The sequence below is a fragment of the Ctenocephalides felis genome, unplaced genomic scaffold (assembly GCF_003426905.1).
Source record: "Ctenocephalides felis isolate EL2017-DRISC unplaced genomic scaffold, ASM342690v1 CF-g0.4_SCAFFOLD_01886, whole genome shotgun sequence".
Lineage (NCBI taxonomy): Eukaryota > Metazoa > Arthropoda > Insecta > Siphonaptera > Pulicidae > Ctenocephalides > Ctenocephalides felis.
In genome coordinates, this window is record NW_020538040.1 from 62,015,737 (window position 1) to 62,031,514 (window position 15,778).

Genomic DNA, 15,778 nt, shown 5'->3' on the forward strand with positions numbered 1-15,778 from the left:
AACTAAAATGTAACTGTTACTTTCTAAAAAGTAATTCGTATAAGGCATTGTGATAATAACATATATACATACATTTTATGTACCCATTTTAATTATTTATGAAAAGTTTGTACGCAACAAATACTTATGGCAAAATGTATTTTTGTGATGTTTTAATTTTAAATTAAGTTAATTGTGATGTAGTTTATAATTTGAATCTAAAACGCTATAAAATATAAATAAAGGCAATTTTCAAATTTTTACAAAATAGAGTATTGCACTTATACCATTGTTTGACAATACTATATCACACGTTACAAAGATGTGTATACATATAGACACACCCATATACATATATATATATATATATACATATATATATATATATATATATATATATATATGTGTGTGTGTGTGTATATATATATTACACACAGCTATAAACACATTCATAGAAACATATACCAGCAAAAATGTGCAAATATTAAACAAAATAAAAAATATTTGTTTATAAAATTCTATCATTTGTGATGAAATAGCACTGATAAATACTATTAACATGTAAAGCACTGATAAATTGGACTAATCCAGATACTATATACATCATAATATCACTATAAAGTTTTTTTTATTCAATAAATGTGATTTTAATTATATGAAGTAAAAATTACATTTTATTTGTAATATTTACTTTCTTTTTATTTTATTAATATTTGGATTATATTATTTCTTCAGGAATAGATTCAATGTTATTTCAACAAGACATTCAGTTCTGATTTGAATCACAATTAAGTAAAAAAAAAATTTCGAAATTTTCAATTCAACTGGTGAATATTATTGCAGTAATGTTTGGATAGTATTTCTTGCGTTGAAAGTATGTTTAAAAAAAATAATATTGGGTTAGTATAAGTCTTGAAACCGCCCACATCTAATCTCATTGAAATAATGGCTCACTTATAATAAAAACTAATGAATTGATTTGTTATTTAAAAGTGTCTATAATAGAATCCATCCATAATGCTAATAACATATAAATTTTAATATATAAACAGTTAAAATTTTGTGTTACTATAACGCTTAATAAAATCTTATTTTCAACTAACTGTTGAAATTTAAATATACAAAATATTTTAAAATTAAATAACTTATTCTAAAGCGTTGGGTAGTATTCTAACCATTCGCGGCTTCTTTATACATTTGTACTGTCGCGTATGCGATGTGATTGTAAGGTCTGCTAAATCAGCATAAATCTGAAAATTTGCACACTTTCTCAACAGTATTGAATAGTAATAATAATTGTATTATAAGTAATAAAATGATTATTTCAGGTATAAAAATAATGCAAAGGGAAAATTTAGCATAAAATAAATCATTCACGCTCACGATCAAGATTCAATTTAATGTATCAAACTAAGGCTAAAATTGTATTAAACGTATCAAAATAAGGCTTATAAGGCACAATTGACATATCATAATATAAATATACTTGCCGGTTGATAAATCAATGTTCTAGATGCATTTAATAATGTAACAGTAACATTAGCTACATGTGCCAAAGATGTGTGCAAATTTAAGTAGTTTTAGTAGGCCTTTATATGTGTATATGTATATGATATATATATATATATATATATATATATATATATAATTTTTATTATTAACTTATAGAGTCTAAGGGGCTGCTACCGTTTATCTATATCTTAATGTGCTGTATTTTAATATATTAACAGTGGACGGCATTTCTTATGACTCTAAGGTTGAGGTCCTGTAGGCTGTTGCTGTGGTACGAAGTTTACGACTTCCTCATAGACATATTCTATGGAATACAGAAAATACTTTGTGAAATAAATATTGTTAAATATACCATATACCAAATCGGGACTAGTTAATTACAAATAAAAGCAAGCTAATAGAATCATAACAGCCTATATTTCTACATGATAAATGATATGGTGATGCACCAAATGGAAAGCACTAATATGTGAATAAAATATGTAACATATGTATATGCATTTAAACATGATTGATAAATAATGTTACTTGTGATGAAGTTATTAGTGAAAATTGTTAACCGTTATAAATAGATGCATAAAATATTTGTCATTAACAAAAATAAAATATATATGAAGCATGAAAGCATGAGAAAGATTTCAATATTCATTATATGTTTCAAAATGTTAATAACGATAGCAATTCCATGAAGAAGGCAGCAAATTTGGTATCACACCGATATCTATTCCAATAACAAGAAAAAAAATTTTGAACTACTATTTAACTTTCAGAAAGTAAAGTTTATGTTATAATTAGAAAATCCGATTCCTATATTTTCTAGGCACAGAAATAAAATTCTAAACTGATTTGAAAGAATAATTCAAAGATTATATTATATTATATTATATTAGATTAGATATCAATTAGAGCTCATGCTGATTGAAAAGATTGATCAATTTTTATACTACTTTTCATAATTAGCGGTTAAAAAAATATAGTTTTAATTATTCAAAAATACTTTAGATATAACTTGTGTTAAGTTTTACTAGTTAAGTTTATTATGTGATGATAAGCCAAGTAGCACCCTCAATCTATCGATATCATTTAGAGCTCATGCTGATTAAAAAGATAGATCAATTTTTATACTGCTCTTCATAATTAGCGGTAAAAGAAATATAGTTTTAAATATTCAAAAATACTTCATAGATATAATTTGTGTAAAGTTTTACCAGTTAAGTTTATTATGTGATGATAAGCCAAGTAGCACCCTTGTGTTAAAAAATAGACAAACGATTTTCTCTATATTTGCTCAAAACAGGGTTTTTTATTTTAATGAATTGATGGTTTGGTTGAATATAGGTTAGAACTAAAAGATAACTTCCAGTCAAATTTATACATTCTAATCCCATTCTAAATATGTCAACTAATAATCGCGACTAATAGTCATAGGTACAAATATCAGTTAAACCCATTCCTCATAATTAAGATGTTTTTTAACAAATTATGAAAACTTAACAATTTGATATAATTGTGATTCTTCTGTTAAAAATATCTCAACTAAATTATCTAAAACTAAAATTATTTCTTAATTCAAAAGCTATTTGCTAGTTTTCATATCTTGCTTATCAACAATTATTTTCAGACATTAAAAGTACAGAATCTCACTAATATGACACTTTGCTAGACTGATACCTCCACTAATCCGACACCCTCGCCACCGAAGCGCTGAGCAATTTTTTGGAAATTCCTCCGCTATTTCCAATAACACATATTAAAACTTATGACTATAATCCAGTAATCCGATACCCTCTGGTTTTTAGGAGTGTCTGATTAGTGAGATTCTACTGTACTTGCAGATGGTCCAAAGGACATAACGCCCTTCGCACCTTGTTTAATTAATTTCTCAAATGAGAAAAAGCATTGCAGTAGTGTATATTCAAAACAAAAACGCATGCATGCCTAAGAAACAAAGATAGCTCACCTTTCCATTTCTCTACTGGTAAGTCCATGTCCTCGAAACTCTGATCGTACGGCGTTGAGACAGGTTCATCCGAGGGGTCCGCGTACTGCGTGAGGTATTTGTGCGCCAAAGCTTGTTCGGCAGTCAGGCGACGATCGGAATCGACTTCGAGCATTTTCTCCAGGAGATCCACGGCCAAGGGATTTGCACCGCGAAACACCTCTTTAAAATCGCGCTTCTTTAGTGGTGGCAGTGATTGTATGTAATTTCGAGCCTATAGTCAAAGAGATTATTATTAGAAAAGCTAGCAAAACAAAAGCACTTTTATAAGTTAATTATAATCTTAGCATATATAATTAAAATATCAAATAGCGATTGTTGCGGATGAGTTTAAGAAATCCTTTCTGAAAAAGCCGATGACATAGAATATGAATCTTGTGTGGTTCAGCTATTCATAACAATAAGTTGATTGCATCGGGATGACTTTTTGCTATCTATAATAATTTAACCTTTCCACGTTTTCAATGTGAATCCATAACAAAACCAGGATGGGACTTGGACATGAATATGTCGAGTAACATCAATTGATGCGCTCATTACAGTGCATACAAATATCTAATTATATTGTAATTCTGAAACAAGTTATTGAACTAAGTCCATATTTTGACAAAATAAATAAATTTTATAACTTATATAATTAATTCATATAATTCAGTTTCGGGAATACTAACAAGCTGTTGCTCATATAAAACTAATAATTACAACTTTGTCTCAAAAAAGTGATGTAGAAATATTAATAAATAAATAATAATAAATAGTATAAATATCTTCAACTATTGTTGAAATAAATACCATTTATTTTTTAATAAAAAAAAATGAAATCAATTGAGAACACACATTGAAAATTGGCGATTGAAAATTAACGATTCGTTCAGAATGTTTTATAGTTTATATTTATATTTATATTTTATATAAAAAAAAGGATATATAAACGATATGCACAATAAAACTTAACCAAGTTTAGAAGCAGCTTTCATTATTTTCGATGGCGCTGCAAATACAATTATAAAGATATCGAACAAACAATACGCATCCAAAGTTAATGTGTCTCATTATAATTATAATATTGACTTCTGGAGTTAATTCTAAAATAAAAATAAATTTTAAGCACTATACGAAGAGTATAGAAAAAAACGTTTTAAACATATTCAGTATCTAATAATTCATCACGAGTGTGCACTAAATCTGAGCCCACACAAAATATTTTGAACACACCATTCAATAACATATATTACTTAGTACCAAAAAATGCGCGTATTTATTTTATAAGTGTGTACATGCACTTGCCTCAACACTGGTTATTTTTGCAACTGTTTCATTATCCGGCGTTCCACACAAAACCAACACTCTGGTAAGATGATCAATATCTGCTCGCATGATTCTTAGTTAAGGTCATTCATTTCAAAAATTGCACTCAACAAACATAATTAACACAAAACGAATTAAATTTAATGATCAAACAAATTAATATTTTTTTTTTAAGAATTGATTTACATATATTCACATTCACTTCATAAAGGTCATTCCTAAAATAGCACTATTAAAGCTGAACAATGGGTTAAAATTAAACAATGTTTATTATTTTATTAATGCAAAATCTGATGAATAATAGCAAGTTCTAATTTAACTCTTTACTGTTTCTACAAATGTGAGGAAATAAATTACAAATCAATTTAACTACAAATTAGTTTCTTGTAATTCAATAGCATAGTTGATTTTTTCAAATAAGCAAATTGTAGAGAAGAGAATTAGAATAAAATAAAGCGTAATTACTAGTTAAAAAAAGAAACTTGCTATGTATTTCACATATTTACTTCCATAAATATGAAACAGTATTGTAGAAAAAATGTAAGTATATACATACACATGAAGCACATTAACCACTAGAAACTAATATCTACTAAGCACATATGAAGCGAATAAAGGAAAACTACACAACTCACCGATTCTGAAGAAATCTTCTGCATAAATTCCTCTTTTGGTGTGCCCAGTATTTCCATTATCAAATTTAATTGGTGTATATCTAAATGAGGCGATAAGGCAAAACACATGCCTGCTTGCTACATGCATAGTAAAAATTGATATCTGACACATAGATACTTTAATTTATTCGAAATCACCCTCAAACATGTAGATTAGAATGGAAGTAATTAACTAACAATAATCTGAGATCAAAAACTAAATTTCATATTATTTTGAAATTTCTAAGACAAATTTCATAAAATGACAATTTTATTCTAAAAATTGACAATATTTAGAAATGACTTCAGTCCTTCCGATCTTCAAGTAAGTTTAGATATGAATTAGATGTTGATCAAAGATAAATAACAAAACTAAGAAAGAGAAAAATGGTATTAAAAAAAACTATCAATATAAAAATCTGCTATTTTTACCAAATAATACCATTCGTTATTAATCTCTTTAATTCGAACACAAAATTTCATATTCTTTATATAGTATAACAAATCATGCCATTCACGTTTAAGTGTATCAACATGCTTAATCTTTCAATGCACATATTTAATTCACAAAAACTGTTTTTTATTATTAATCATTAATATGTTTAATGCATTGAAAGTGAAAAGAGTGTAAAAAAGTATTGAAAACATTTCATTGTACACCGAGAACTAAGAATTGAATAATGAATGACTTATCTCAAAACATGAAATAGCACATAAAGCTACATCATTGCATATGTCACAGAAAATGCAAATATGTATCCTTATCTTTTTTTATCTTTAATGTAGCACAGCATTTTATTGAGGTTTACTTCTAAACTGAATATATTAAACTATGTACGCGCTGAACTCAGGTTTGCAAAATTTTCTAGTAACCCAAACCCAAATTCTACTCAGACCTACATATTAAGGGCTTAATAATATGAATCAGTCACATCAAATATTTTGTTGGAAAAAATATTGACATTTATATTATTTAAATGTTTAATGAATTTGATGTTCAGTGAAGAAGAGATTGGATAAGCACAATGTGATGAAGTATAATGAAAAGGTTTAAATGAGCACGATGTGAAACAGTGCCTAATTTAAAAAGAAAAATGCAAAACTATTAAAATGAATGTGAAACTGTCCTATTATTCACAATTCAAAAGTATCAAGAGTAGAAAATTATTTACAAAGATTACCTGATTTTCCAATATGATTTTGTGTTAATATATATTTAACCATTTTGCACAGAACATGAAATCGTAATAGCTAAATTGAACTTAATGAAGTATAAATATTCAATCTTTCAAATATGCAAAAACATATTGAATGAATTAATGATAACACATCACACAATAATGAATTCACTTAATACAATGATCTAAAAAAAATTATAGAGCTTAATAAATTATCTATTATTTGAAAAGTTAATCAATATTATAATAAATAATATCAAAAAAGGATACGATCAGTTCCTGGGAACAATGTTCTACCAGTTAATAGTTCAGCCATAATACAACCAACAGACCAAATATCTACAGTTTGGTTGTAATGCATCCAATTAAGCATAATTTCAGGTGCTCTATACCATCTTAAAAAATGTGTGATTTTAAATATAAAATAATTGCAAATATTAAAATTAAAAATTATAAAGAAAATAGTGTATTACCTTGTGGCTACATATCCAGTCATTTCATTTTCAGTAGGTCGTGCTAGCCCAAAATCAAGAATTTTCAATTCACAATCTTCATTAACAGCAATATTTGATGGTTTCAAGTCCTAAATTTTGTTAAATTGGTTAACTCTCAAAAGAATTTCAAAACAATTTTATATTCTTGATTATTTACTGACTTGTGTAGCTGTTATTGATTCACACATAAATAATAAGCATATAAAATCAATAAAATTAATAAATAAATAGAAAAAGAATTATTGATATATATATATATATATATATATATATATATATTTGATATATATATATATATATATATATATATATATATATATATAATTAATATTTACATTAAATATGAAGTTACCCAAATATGAAATTTTAAAAAAACTTACCCTATGAATTATTCCTGCTGAATGTATATACTTTAAGCCACGCAAAATTTGATAAACAAGAAATTGCACATGATCATCTGATAACTTCTGCGTTCTTACAATATTATTCAAATCAGCACCCATGAGATGGGTGACTAAATAAACATGTTGAAAATTTTCTAATGAGGTAGATGGATGAAATACATCTAGAAGACCAATGACATTCTCATGATTCATATGCTTCAACATACGCAGTTCTCTGTAAGTTCTTTTGGCATGAACAGCACTTTGAAAAGGCCTAGCTAATTTTTTGATTGCCACTTTTACATTATGTACTGTATCAACTGCAGAGCTAAGAAAAGATTTAAAATAAATATTGCATTGTAAAAAGCAGGGTCTAGTAACATAACACCCACACAAACAAAACTGATATAGACTTAAAAATATATGTATATATCTATTTAGTAATTTTTGAGTAAAATATGACATTAAAACAAATCTAAAGCTGTTTAAATAAACCATGGTTCAAACATAGATATTTAAACCCAGTAAAATAGTATGATAACGTATTTTTATTTAGTACAACGTGAAACAACCATAAGTACATACCAAACTTGTCCATAAGCCCCAGAACCAACTGGAGTTAACATTTGATATCTCTCTGGTATTTCCCATTCTGTTTTGTTGATTTCTATTTTATAGAACTTCGGCATAGTTACAATTCACGAGCACAAATTATCACACTAAATCAAACTATTAAATCAAAGTTATCGCAGTTTGCATACGAATACCATTCAATACCATTCTCTCTAAAAATATACGAAATGTCATAATGCAATACGATGCGAAGTTAATGTGGAACAGAAAGTGAATGTTGCACAATGTCAACGTACCAACATAGAATAGTGATTATTATAATAATAAGGAAACCGAACAGTACCTGTTCCCATAGATATATACATAGATAAACAAGTATAAATAGATAGCTATGTCGGGCGATTTGACGTTTCATCCATAGATAAAAGAAGAGTATATAGATCGCTCTCTCGGGCCATATTTCGTTGCCACATTCCTGTGTTAGTTGAAGCCCCGCGCTACAGATGGCACTAGTCCGCCTGAACGGGTGCGTATAAAAAATACTATAGAAATGAACCAAAATTATATGGACCGTTTTAATTCAAAATTAAAAAAAGAAAAATTGAAAAAAAAAAAAATTTGAAGCATTTATTTTTCACAAAAACATTCTACATTATATCTACATAGTTCTCTTTATAAACAAAGCACACATAGCATAAAAATGTACATAAATATACACATTATCCACAATGTATATTATATATATATATTATATATACATTATATATGATTATAATAGATGGTAGTAAGCTGTAAAAACTATGTGCGAAAAGCATAAAAATGTACTTAAATGTACACGCTATCCACAATGTATATATATATATACAAATATATATATATATATATATATATATATATATACATATATATATATATACATATATATATATATATATATATATATATATATATATATGTGTGTGTGTAATATCATTTTAGCATATCAGCCTTTCAAGCTGAGCACAAAAAGAATAGAAATGTACATGAATGTATATATTATTTATATATATACATATACATATATAACCACAATTCTTTGATTGATATTGATTCAGATCAATATATAACCAATATATATATATATATATATATATATATATATATATATTTACATATATATTTATTTTGATTAACATTAAGTTACATAATATCTATGATGTACAGTCTCTATTTGGGAATCTTTTCTGCGCTATTGTTAATGTGCATTCAAATGTTTGTTCAAAATGTCATTATTATCATTGTCTTAAAGAAAAACAACAATCATTGATATTATTATAACAGTACTTAATAGTTTTCTTATAGCATCTACAATAAGACATTTTAGAGTAAAGCTATTGACATCTCTTTCAGAATAGTCAAATGCAATAAGCAAGTGCACATTAAGGGTGTTTTATCCCTTTGCTTTTTAGAATTTTATCATTAATCATGATTATACTTTGCCTGTCATTTGACAGTTCCTGAAAATCTATACAATGTGATTCCCTTTATCATCATTAAACAACACAGATAATAATATTTCTTGTAATATCAAAATGAAATTATTAATACTTAAAAACTTTTCCTGTGACATAGCCAAACCTAAATTAACCTTTGCACTAGCTAGAATTTCACCATTAATTGAGAATTTCCTTTCACTTACGATTATATCATTAGTGTTTTTAGTATGTTCTCCAAACTGACTTAATATATAATTACGAGTCGTACTGTTCAATATTAGTGGGAGATCAGCAAAGATTTCAGCACATTTCAGACTTCATTCTTATTGTTTTTTCCTGTGTATTCATTCATCTCATATCAATACTTGTACACTTGTGAATGTGTTTAGTAAACCGTCTAAACATTTTACATTTGAACGTATTTTCCTTTTATACTGCTGAAAAAATCGATGTAGAATTATTAGTTATGATCCTACATTATTAGAACAAGATTAATTTATATTTAGTTATTTAATAACATACCTTTCAGAGAGCTGACAGGAATTCTCTCTGTCTATTTATAACCTTAAAATTTCTAGTATTGATATAGTTAAATGTCTCAATTATTTCTGAATTATTAAACTGTAATGAAAAATCATATCAGAATAGTACAATCAAATGAAAGTAATTCGAAGTATGCATATTAATAAAAGTACTCACTTAGATTGAAAGCCGGCAAATATTATTACTTATTTTACTTTTACTTCGTCGTTTCTCGCTGGAACTACATAATACATGCATTTTTCTTGGTATTTCTTCTTCGTTAAACAATGCACTTCGACAGCTTATTTGTTTTTTACTCTAACAAGCATTTATTATATTGTCTAGGTTATCTCTCCATGAAAAATTTATTACAATGGACGCCATGTTTAATTTAAGTATCTGTCATATGTCAAATTCGATTTCAAAGTGAAAAAAAAAAAAAAAAAAAAAAACAAGCGCGACCGGCGGCAGGGGCTCTAACTAAACTCGGGTTACAGACGTTTGTTCCGAGATTACCGGCCATGGTTTCATCGATTGAAGTGCGGAGCTAAGATTATTGATGGCAGCACATGTTCATTTTGTAAATTAACCCCTGGTATTACTTCTACATTTGTACATATAATCATTACAGCCAAAAAATCTAAAAAAATTTTAAATATATACTTAAGTGTTCCGGTTCAATTCCGCCTGTTTTTGTATCAATTATTCAACTAAACTACGTGATTGAAAAATATGCATATAAGAAAAATCGACTCGTTATCTTATTTCTATAATAATTTACATTCTATAGAATGACTTGAGAAATCAGTTATTGTTACATGCAGAATATAACAAAACGTGTATTATGAAAAAACAATGGGCCAAATCATAAAATCTCAAAAATAATTAAATACTGATTTAATTCATGCATTTTTTAACTGCTAAAATTCTTACTCTACTCTTTTCTTCGATTTTAATAAAACTAAGTCAGGATGTTTCATTAAAACAACTGGGATTGAGTAGTTACCCAAACAAAACCGCAAATTATTTTTCAGAGTCACATGCTCATGCACAATTACATGCTCTCCTGTATACACATACATAAGAAACAATCAATTAGGATTGTATCGCGAATATTTGGTTACTATTTGGTATTCGGCATATTTGGCACGTTTTTTTATATTCGGCCGAATACCGAATAGTTAAAATCAAAGGGGCCGCCTTTATGCGATAAAGAGCGATGGATTTGTATTTAGTTTATATAATATGATATAAAGGAATTAATTCGTTATTGTATATATAATAATTTAAACTTTATAGATTTTTGACATTATAAATGATCACGTGAAGAACTTTTTTCAGAATATTCACAAGATACTTTATTGTTACATGTTTATATTATTTAATATGAATCATTCAATGGTAACACGCATGTGTTGTATCAGTACAATAAAGTCATTCATTACATGAAATCTAAGCATTTTCAAATAAAGAGCTATTATTTGATCATTTTTTATTTATTTTGTTGTGATTAGCCTCCCTACTATATATAAAATAATATTGAGTTTATAAAAGAAAATATTAAATATTTATGAAAGAATTAATTAGAAATACATTTACATATATATGTTTTTTTTTTTTTTTTTTTTTTGTTACAATTTATTTTTGTTAATCAAGACTTTACATATATATGTAAATGTATTTCTAATTACTTCTTACATATGTATAAAAAATTGCTTTTTTCATATTTTACCATTTATTTCCCCATCACATGTGGTATTCAAGTATTCGGTATTTGGCCAAATAGCATAAGTGGTGCCAAATATTCTAAATAACAAAGAGTAGCCGGATAGTGGTTGCAAGTCATAAAACTTGAATAAACTTATAGCGCGTTAGTAATATAACAATTACTATTAAAACAAACGAGCTCAGACACCAAAAACCTGCCGAATAGCATGCCGAATATTTGGTATTCGGAATTTTGCCGAATATACTAATCGTTGCAAGCTTACAGACAATATTACCTTAACTATATCTAGAATATTTAGAAAATCAATAATACTAAAAAAAAAAAAAAAATTGAATTATATGTAACAAGAAAATAACATAGGATTTACTATATCAACAAAAATCCTTTATTGAACGTTTTAAATTAAAATTTATAAAACAATATTTGACAATTTAATAGTGAGTAAAAACGCCAAAACGGATACCAATATTTTTAACATATATGCAGTTAATTGTATATACAAATGTATATACATTACTATATTACACATCATTATATACATACATAGATCTAGACACAGGCACATAACACACACACATATTTGTATTTATGTGCATGTGTGTGTATGTATATATATATATATATATATATATATATATATATATATATACAAACATACACACACACAATATGCATACATACATTTATACATGTATATATTCATATTTATACATATATATGTATATATATGCATATATAATAAAAACTATATTAAGCACTTATTCACATGAACACGTATGTATGTAGAAGCTTATGTTGACATTAAATTTTTTAGATGCTGTGTAATTTCAACAGTGTCAACATTAGATTTATCAGTTGTGTTCGAAGCTGGCATTTGTGCCAACCTAGCACAAGCCTTCTTATGCATGAACCAATGTAATCGTTGACATTCACGATCACAATACTGAACAGCACGGCATTTTGAACACTTTTTTGCTGGTTTCTGCAATCCACAAGTGAAACATGTAGTTACTTCATCATTAAATGCGCTATGTCCATTTATGGCACCAGATAACACTGTTAAAGCTGGAGGAGATTCTTGGCCGGCTAATGTCATAACAACCTATTTTTTTTTTATTAAAATGAATCATTCATTTAATTGAAAATTCAGTATAATGCATTTTTGATAGTATACCTGTCGAAACGTAGCACATTCTCTATTTGGAAATTCTCTTACACATTCTCTAATAAAGTTTTCTTGGAATTCTGGGATTCCTATGAAAATATAAAAAAAGCAATTTCAGTGGGCTGCATGCATTCAGAAAAACAAAATAGTGTGAATAAGGTTTGATTCGTGTTTTCCTAACTAATCATAAACAGTAGTTACAAAACATGATCTAAATAAATAAATAAATAAACATATATATATATATATATATATATATATATATACACACATACATTTATTTAAATGTCTGAAAGCTTTAAATCACAAAAGACTGCAGTATGTTGGAAAAATTTAGTATTAAAAATGGAAAACAAATATTCAAGGGAATTGGAATACATTGATACCCGGAATAAATTTATGCATTTCTATGATCACATTTCAAGCTACAGAACAAATTAATTTTATTTTCATGTGTTTGTATGGAAATTTTTGCACAACAAACGGGTATCGGTGTATATAAAAAATATTACAATAAAGAATTACTAACCCTCTTTATTCGTTTTCAATAATTTTTTTGCCATTAACTCAACAATATCTGATGCCTTTTTCTCTGGAGTTTTGGATTGCCTATCTAACATTTTTTGAACTTCTTGTACAATACAACCCAAATAATGAAATTTCAAAGCCATCATTTCATTACATTCGCCTCCCTTCTTCATTTCTTTTTCCGAAAGCATTTCTATTGTCTTTCGTACAGAATTTAGATGTTCCATAAGACCTGCATGCTTTTGCAGAGACTGTACTAGGTACACAGGATGTAAATTTACCTTAAATTAAAGTTGCAGTAATATAAGGAATATTTGAAATGTTATTTAGTAGTTGCCAAAGCAATACATACAGACATTACAAACTTGTGCAATGGATCGGCCAATATAGGTAATAATGTAGGTTCCGTTTGTAGACCTTGAGCAGTTGTGTAATACATTATATCCGATTTGGGAATGAAATTATTAATTACAGCAACGCAATTATGATTGTTCACGAAAGCAGCCATCTGGGAAGCAGTTCTTCCAACAGAATTTACAGTGGATATTTTTGCTCCAGATAGTAAGAGAACTTGGCAAACCTCTGCATTACCAGATAATGCAGCAAAATGAAGAGCTGTATAATTACTGGAATGCTCGCAATGGTTAACATCAGCGCCCTAGTGAAAAGTATTTCTTAATCATAAAAAAAGTAATTATTTTAAATGAGACAAAGATAAAGTATATACTTGGTCAATGAGGGTTTTAACAACTTCTAAATTTCCCTTATATGCCGCATGTTGCAAAGGACTCATACCATTTTCATCGGTAAAATCTACAGAGCCCTTCATTTGCGCTAAAAGTAGTTTCAATTCGGCATTGTCCGAATTCGCAATTTTATCAAAGATTTGCTTCTGAGTTTCATCATTGGCTTTTTTTTCTGTTGCTGACATCTTGGTTTGATGTAAATGTCCTGAGAATTGCCCTAATGTCAAGTAATAAGTAAATTTCTGCGAAAGTTGTTAAATGAAATGCAACACTATCAGCATTATTCGAACATAACCTATCACAAATGTTACAAACAAAGTTATCGTAATCAAGGGATATTCACCATAATCAGTATTTTTTAAGCAGCGTGGTAGACGCAAAGCCCACCTGGCGGCATTGGCATGCAACAGATTTCCATGGTTTTAAAGTTAAATTTAAATCATGATTTAACAATTAACTAGTGGTGCATGGCATCGTGCCTTAAGGCAAATTGCTGGAACTTCCCGTACAAGTAATCAGGGAAAAAAATCAGTAATCAATAAATATTGATTAATGATTAATAAACAATTGTCTTGAACATTTTCAAATAGATAATTATAATCACTACTTATATATTTTATTCACTAATAATATAATCTTACAACTTAATAATACTTCATAAAATACAATAAAAATCTTATCGCTCAAACACTTGAGAAAGTTTACATTAGCAAGAGGTGCCGAATGAATTCATCTGAGGATATATTTTTTACAATTAGAATAACGCATCTGAAATATACACATTTTCAAACTGAATTGTAAATTTAAAATTCGTATTTGAAGTATATAACTTTGTATATTTTTGAAAATTTTCGAAAAAAAAAAACTGAAAATTTTGAAATTTGCTTGAACCGTATAAGTAAACTTTAAAAATTAACAATCTTGGTACAGAACCCAACAAAATTGTAGCAAAATTAGTACACATTATCAAAAATGTTATCAAATATTTGATAATTTAATGTTCATATGTCTAATGATCATTTAGCCGCCCGCCAAATATCATTTTTTTTACTTTTTTCTCTGTATCTTCGAAACCGCTAGACCTGCCTTACCAAAACTTTCATCAATTCTTCATTTTGTCAAAACATGTTTTTTTTTTGAATCATTCAAATCGGGAACTCCATTCTCACAAAAGCTGAATAACCATTTTTAGCACTTTTTGCCTCGTATCTTCGAAATGGCTGGACCTGTCTCCACCAAAAACTAATCAGCACGTCTTCTCATCAATAGGAATCGAATATTTTTTGATTCATTCAAATGTACTTGATTCGTGCACACGAAGTCGTGGACGAAAAATTCAAACATACATACACACACACACATACATGCATTTTTTCTGAGGTATGCCAAAATATTCAGAAACCTTTGAAAAGTAAAGATATATAATAATTTTCATTTTCGATTTTTTTGCGATTTCTATAAGTTACCCTAAAGGAAGTTAATTATGAAACATTTATGACATAAGATGTGTACATACCTAACAATGGTTCCCACA

General features: G+C 27.6%; 2 protein-coding genes and 1 long non-coding RNA gene across 4 annotated transcripts; all 3 read right to left on the reverse strand.

The window, feature by feature from the left end:
* Positions 1-849: 849 nt before the first annotated feature.
* LOC113376460 (mitogen-activated protein kinase p38b-like) lies at positions 850-8,320 on the reverse strand. 2 transcript variants are annotated; one of them, XM_026616386.1, is made up of 7 exons: positions 8,092-8,320; positions 7,504-7,834; positions 7,103-7,212; positions 6,900-7,024; positions 4,778-4,857; positions 3,452-3,704; positions 850-1,795 (listed from the first exon to the last, which is right to left on the reverse strand). In XM_026616386.1, the coding sequence occupies exons 1-7, from the start codon at positions 8,193-8,195 to the stop codon at positions 1,731-1,733; spliced, it is 1,068 nt and encodes a 355-aa protein (XP_026472171.1). In that variant the 5' UTR covers positions 8,196-8,320; the 3' UTR covers positions 850-1,730. The 2 variants fall into 2 exon arrangements, with proteins under 2 accessions (XP_026472171.1, XP_026472170.1); XM_026616385.1 differs by lacking the exon at positions 4,778-4,857 and adding an exon at positions 5,434-5,513 and having other exon boundaries at positions 8,092-8,318.
* An 898-nt stretch (positions 8,321-9,218) lies between these two features.
* On the reverse strand, positions 9,219-10,522 carry LOC113378092. The gene is made up of 3 exons (XR_003367138.1): positions 10,254-10,522; positions 10,077-10,175; positions 9,219-9,991 (listed from the first exon to the last, which is right to left on the reverse strand). It is a non-coding gene; the product is annotated as an uncharacterized LOC113378092 (long non-coding RNA).
* Positions 10,523-12,582: 2,060 nt separating this feature from the next.
* Positions 12,583-14,571, reverse strand: LOC113377518 (ankyrin repeat and MYND domain-containing protein 2-like). Its single transcript, XM_026617870.1, has 5 exons — positions 14,226-14,571; positions 13,851-14,156; positions 13,500-13,779; positions 12,980-13,059; positions 12,583-12,907 (listed from the first exon to the last, which is right to left on the reverse strand). The coding sequence occupies exons 1-5, from the start codon at positions 14,427-14,429 to the stop codon at positions 12,596-12,598; spliced, it is 1,182 nt and encodes a 393-aa protein (XP_026473655.1). The 5' UTR covers positions 14,430-14,571; the 3' UTR covers positions 12,583-12,595.
* Between the last annotated feature and the right edge of the window lie 1,207 nt (positions 14,572-15,778).

Coding starts and splice junctions, on each gene's coding strand:
- LOC113376460 (XM_026616386.1), bottom strand. CDS start 8,195: ATGCCGAAGTTCTATAAAATAGAAATCAACAAAACAGAATGGGAAATA. Junction 7,835..8,091: donor GGGGCTTATGGACAAGTTTG/GTATGTACTTAT, acceptor ATCTTTTCTTAG/CTCTGCAGTTGATACAGTAC. Junction 1,796..3,451: donor ACCAGTAGAGAAATGGAAAG/GTGAGCTATCTT, acceptor TGTATTCCATAG/AATATGTCTATGAGGAAGTC.
- LOC113377518 (XM_026617870.1), bottom strand. CDS start 14,429: ATGTCAGCAACAGAAAAAAAAGCCAATGATGAAACTCAGAAGCAAATC. Junction 14,157..14,225: donor TTAAAACCCTCATTGACCAA/GTATATACTTTA, acceptor ACTTTTCACTAG/GGCGCTGATGTTAACCATTG. Junction 13,780..13,850: donor TGCACAAGTTTGTAATGTCT/GTATGTATTGCT, acceptor CTTTAATTTAAG/GTAAATTTACATCCTGTGTA.